The sequence below is a fragment of the Lipotes vexillifer genome, unplaced genomic scaffold (assembly GCF_000442215.2).
Source record: "Lipotes vexillifer unplaced genomic scaffold, Lipotes_vexillifer_v1.1 scaffold168, whole genome shotgun sequence".
Taxonomy (NCBI): domain Eukaryota; kingdom Metazoa; phylum Chordata; class Mammalia; order Artiodactyla; family Lipotidae; genus Lipotes; species Lipotes vexillifer.
In genome coordinates this window covers 1,379,564-1,385,686 of record NW_006773947.1, presented here as the reverse complement: position 1 = coordinate 1,385,686, position 6,123 = coordinate 1,379,564, and the positions used below count along the sequence as shown (strand labels likewise).

Below are 6,123 nucleotides of genomic sequence, written 5' to 3'. Positions count from 1 at the left end.
ACTTAAAAAAAAAAAAAAAAAAAAAAAAAACCACAGCAGACTGCCTTCTCAGAAATAAAAAGAAACTAATGATACACACAACATCGCAGGTGAAAGATGACAGGCACCAAAGAACACATATGATGTGATTCCAGTTAGACGGAATCCTAGAATGGGCAAAGCTGACAATGCCTGTGATGACAGAGCAGATCAGTAGCTGCCTGACATGGCGTGGAGGGCACTGTCTGGAAGGGGCACCAGAGAGCTTTGTGAGGTGATAAAAATGTTCTACACCTTGATAGGAGTGGTGGTTACACAGGGTATTTGTCAAAACACATTACACTGAAGATGCTAAAATGCCCTCATTTTATTATATAAAAATTGTACCTTAATAATATTGATTTAAACTTTAAAAATAATGGTTGTAAAACCCTGATAACTTTCCTCTGCAGAAAACAGCCAGCACTGTGAGTACTGGTGTCCTGTACTCATCTCCAAATCTTCCTAACTCCAGCCAAATCCACTTCAAGGATAACCCCACACTCCATCTTCCCTCAATCTAAGCCAGTCCACACCACACTGATTCTTTTTGGTACCTGGTGATTTGTAATCTTCTTAATGTTGTATTTTGCATTAGTTATCTACACAAAGTTAAAAAAAAAAGAAAGAAGGGCTTCCCTGGTGGCGCAGTGCTTGAGAGTCCGCCTGCCGATGCAGGAGACGCGGGTTCGTGCCCCGTTTCGGGAAGATCCCACATGCCGCGGAGCGGCTGGGCCCGTGAGCCATGGCCACTGAGCCTGCGCGTCCGGAGCCTGTGCTCCGCAAATGGGAGAGGCCACAACAGTGAGAGGCCCGCATAACGCAAGAAAAAAAAAAAAAAAGAAAGAAAGAAGAAAGAAACACAATACACGGAGAAAGGCAACTCTCCCTCACGTGCTTGTCAGTCCTAGAGTCCCTGTTTTCCCCCTTTCCCAGTCTCAAAGCAACAACTGCTAATAATTTCTCATCTTTCCTGGGATGATCTAACCTATACAAATGTGTGTGTACATCCCTGCTTTCTTTCTGCCATGCAGAAGCATATTAGATACACCACTTAACACCTTGCCCTTTTCACTTAGCTATAAATCTTAATTATATCAATATATATATATATATAAATTTGCCTGATTCTTGTATGGGTGTACCACTCTATCAGCTTTGAGTTGATGTACACTCATCTTTCTGCACATTCACTTTAATTAGAAATCATTTCTTCTTCAGTCAGGCAAGTCTGATATTACTTTCTCATTTGGTTTAAATTTAGCATCATCTGCTCATTATTTCTTATAACACAGGTACAGTTCAGAGCCTATAAGAATCAAGATGTCGTCAACAAAGAAAAACCCCACTCTCCTAGTGCCCCCCTCAAAGCTAAGAGCCTACCCCAACTTAATCCAACAGAACTTTCTACAATGATGAAAACATTCTATATCTGCACTGTCCAAGGTGATAGCCACATGTAACTACTGAGCACTCGAAATGTGGCTAGTTAAAATGAGGAAATGAGTTTTTCATTTAACTCCAGTTCATTTAAATGTAAATGTATCTAGTAGCTATCGTATTGGACAGTGAAGTTCTGTACCAATACTTGCTTAAATTTCTCTTCCAATTTTTATTTCTGAAATATTTTCAAGTTGCCATTAAGGCAACAAGTGTAAGGCCAGTACTTCTACGATGTGTCTTACACTTTTCTCCCTGTAGGCCTAACCTCAAGGCAGTGACAGACTGAAGGCTAAGAGAAAATGTTTTAAGTTTTTCGAGACCCTCATTTAGGTGGAGGTAAAGTGGGCCCAAAAGCATCATATAACACGGTCATTTTTTCAGTGTGGACATGCCCCCATTCCCCCAGTTTCTTATAGATCTACCTACTAGTCCAAAAGCATGTTGAGGAAATGAGGTTAATTTTATGTTAATTCAGGAAGTTTCAGAATATTCCAGTCCTAGAGCTCCTCATTTCCTTTAGGAAGTCTATAGACATCGAGAATAGGTCTATTTCACAAATTGGTCTGAGTGTTTCCTTGCAACCAAAGAACCCAGGGATCGAGGGCATTTTGGAGCCAGGCTACCACAAGCTACACATAAACATACAAAGTTCATTTCAGATTTTCCCATTTTTGACCAACCTACACAAACTGAGACAGAGTCAGAATTCCCAGAATTAGTATTCAAATTCTGTTGGACAAAGACAACTGTATAACCTGCAAAACCTCAAGTACTTAACACTGGCTGAAACTCTCACTGACTTCAGGTGCTATAAAATCTAGAAGGCAAAAACCTCAGGGCTTTAAAGTTAACACAATATTCAAATAAAGAATAAAATAAAAGGTACAGTTGTGGCTGATAACCCTGAAATTTGAAAACTGAGCTAAAGAAGAAACATTTCTTCAAGGAAGTTTTTTAATGATATGCAAGTTAGTATGCTTTTATTTTACCTGTAACTTCCATTAAATAGGTCTTAAAATTACCATAATCCTGGGAAAGAAATTGCTGTGCTTTGTAAGCCCTTCCAGGTTTTATCATTTACCTTATACTGAGGGTGGATAAATAGGGAACTTGACCAGAAGTTAAAATATTTAGCACAGCTTTATTTTTTACTTGTTTAACATGATTTTGGCCAGAGATATTTAAACCTTCTTTATTTACCTGAACGTTTTAATATTATTTAGATGCTCTGGTAGATGTTACTTTTGCAAAGTTCACTGATCTGAAAATTATGTTTATGGCTGTTACCATATTCGGCCTTAAAATAGAAGGAGTGCTGGTAAAGCTACAGTCAACTACTGGGGAATGTCTTCAACAAAACATGGAAGGGCTCAAATTCTCTAACGTTCCATCATTAATTAAGATTAGGGATCAAAAGTGTCAAAATCTTGGGCTTCCCTGGTGGTGCAGTGGTTTAGAGTCCGCCTGCCGATGCAGGGGACACGGGTTCGTGCCCCGGTCCGGGAAGATCCCACATGCCACGGAGCGGTTGGGCCTGTGAGCCATGGCCGCTGAGCCTGTGCGTCCGGAGCCTGTGCTCCGCAACGGGAGAGGCCAGAACAGTGAGAGGCCCACGTACCAAAAAAAACAAAAAATGGATTTGGCGTTTATTTCTTGGAAATTTCACGAAAAAAAAAAGGCCGAAGGAACAAAAAAAAAAAAAAAAAGATTACCAAATGTAAAATAGATAGCTAGTGGGAAGCAGCCGCACAGCACTGAGAGATCAGCTCGGTGCTTTGTGTCCACCTAGAGGGGTGGGAGGGAGGCACGAGAGGGAGGGGATATGGGGATATATGTATATGTATAGCTGATTCCCTTTGTTATACAGCAGAAACTAACATACCATTGTAAAACAATTATACTCTAATACAGATGTTAAAAAAAAGATTAAATTTAGTAAGCAAATTCATATGCTCTGACATAATTATTCAGATTGAAACACATCATCCTTTCGTAGTTCTAATTCTTCCAAACCCATTCATTTAAAAGGTATGGCCGGAAAACTGATGCCAAGAAAAAAATACCTATTTCACTTCAATTACTTATGTTGGTATTTCTCTATGGATGAGGCATTGATGTCACTTCAGATGAGGGCCTCTCCATTCATTACTGATGCTTTTTACCTTACCTCTAATCAATGAAGTTACAGATTACAGGTGCCTTTAAATGAAACTACAGACCAGGAAAGATATCACTATGGTTGCATCATTTAAACTCTGAAATATACAGTGAAGTCATAAAGGGCAGTAAGGCAAGCAGTGCATGCCCCCCCACCCCCCACCCAGGGGCAGCAGCTTTCAGAGAGAATGACAATCTGATTACAACATAACAATCTTAACCAAAAAAGATACACGTAGGCACATGCCTATCTTTAGAGCCTATTTACCAAGCTCTCTGATAGTTGTTACTGTAACAGAGGCAGTGTAAGCAGGAAGAGAATATTCTACTGCTGTGAGAAATCTTAATTTCAAAATCTCATATTTAAAAAAATAAAATTCTTGGTAAAACCTGAGTGATAGAGTTAGGTATACAGGTCAGGTTTTCCCATTTACCTCTAAGGATTCCTTCAAGTCTACAGCAGAAACTGCATCTTCCTCTTCATCATCAGTCAACTGGTCCTGGGAACAGTAGTGAGTGCTGTAAGCAGAATGCTCTTCTACTGCTTCCAGCCAGTCCTGAAATAATACAAGGATTTAAATAAAAGTAAAACACACTTTTACTCAAAACAGACATTATTACAGCAATCTGGGAAGAATAAAATGTACATGGAGAAAAAAGTATTACGGCCTCGAAAAAACAAAACAAAAAATTCCCAACAACAAAATAATGATGCAGGTTTCTTGTCCACGACACGTCTGGATAAAAAATTTTCCCCATGCTTTAAAAAATACCACCTATAAGTTTACGTATTCATTCATATTAATACTGAAACACATTATAAAAACTAAACAATGGGTGGAGAATCTTGCACTTAGAATTATAGGTTCTCAACACTGTTGAATTAAGTTACTGTATAAGATGCATCCAGAAACAATTTACCAACTTGCCATAAGCACAAGACACTCAGACCATTTTAAGAGAGCCAACAATTACTCTGATGCTTTAACTTTTACTATGTTTTTAAAAAATTAGTGGGACTTCCCTGGTGGTCCAGTGGGTAAGACTCCCCACTCCCAACGCAGGGGGCACGGGTTGGATCCCGGGTCAGGGAACTAGATCCCGCATGCATGCCGCAACTAAGAAGTCTGTGTGCCGCAACTAAGAAGTCTGCGTGCTGCATCTAAAGATCCCACGTGCCGCGACGAAGACCCGGTGCAGCCAAAACAAATAGATAAATAAATAAATAACAAATATCTTAAAAAATTAGTGATTTCACAAAAAGATGGAATGTTTGTCCTAAAAATATCTATCTTACTTCTACCTCATTTCTTGCAGCATTTTTCAGGGTCAAATCTTGCCCTTTTATGAAATTTTGGGACAGTCACGTTTTGTATTGTTTAGGGTTCTCTGCAAGGCCAAAGTTAACCGCTCTGGAAAACAGATCCTTTTAACCCCTTACATAATTTACAGACAACAAGATAAGTCTACGAATATTGCTTTGATCTAAAGGGATATGGAGTCTCCATTAAATAACTACACAATGAATTTCCGTCACATCAATCCCAATTTCTTGCTTGCTGCTATTGTTCAGTTTACCACAAAGAAAGGCTGAGTCTACACTGTAATAAATCAGAACACCTGGACTGGAGCCAGGTTCTGTTACTTGCAAGCTGCATGAGTTTGAGAGGTCCCTTCAATCTTAGTCTTCAGTTTTCCTCACCTATAAATTCAGGGATAGACTAAATAACCATGTAGGCTTTTTTCCAAAACTAATAAGGGCCTCTTACATTCACAGAAGCAAAATTTTTAAAAAAAGAAGAACAGAAAATATCTGCAGGTACATGTTGATAAGGAATTAATTCCTAAGCCAAATTTCAAGTTTCATATAACCACTCCCGTTAAAAAGATACAATCAACAAGATGTTAGATGTTAATATTGAGCCTACCTTATATTCTTCATGTTCTTAAATGTTAAGTTTTATGAAAGATAAACGAATCCATAGAATTACCTCTCTTGTCTGCTGAAGGCTATTCTTAGGAACCCTGAAGCCATGAACAGTGTCATCGAAGCATTTAATAAAGAAGAGGCAGCTATCAGTGGGTTTTACCTTGGATATAAAGAAGTCAGTAAGACAACATCATTCATGCCCATAAAACAAAACCCTAAAATTATCTCTACATAAAATTAACAATAGTAACGTGACAATAATACCCGAGTGAACATTTAAAATACTGAGAAAAACTGATACATTGGGAGTATCAAATGCACTGTAGCTTATCTACATCAAATCTGGTTTTCATATTCTTAGTTAATCACAGTAAATACTAATAGATAGTCCACTAGGCATGTAGTTTTCCTTTTATCCTATTAAATATAACATAGCATGCGCTTGGGCTATCAAGTCCTTTAAATACAAGAACTCCAATTTCTTATTCATACCACTCTCCTGAAACTTTTGTTTGAGCTGAGTATAGAAAATGTTTGAACTGAGTGTAAAAGCATGAGGAGTAGAAAAGGAAGAG

The 6,123-nt window shown here is 38.5% G+C and overlaps 1 protein-coding gene across 2 annotated transcripts in view; it reads right to left on the bottom strand.

Annotated features, from left to right (window-relative positions):
* Nucleotides 1-6,123, bottom strand: part of OSBPL1A (oxysterol binding protein like 1A) — a 217,468-nt gene that overhangs the window by 143,633 nt on the left and 67,712 nt on the right. The window contains exons 12-13 of one of the 2 annotated variants that reach the window (XM_007448592.1): nucleotides 5,610-5,708; nucleotides 4,053-4,175 (exon numbers count right to left, since the gene is read on the bottom strand). In XM_007448592.1, the coding sequence (XP_007448654.1) occupies nucleotides 4,053-4,175; nucleotides 5,610-5,708 (222 nt within the window). Of the gene's footprint in view, nucleotides 1-3,542; nucleotides 3,592-4,052; nucleotides 4,176-5,609; nucleotides 5,709-6,123 lie in introns of those variants that run through there. The other variant, XM_007448593.1, reaches the window with a different exon arrangement.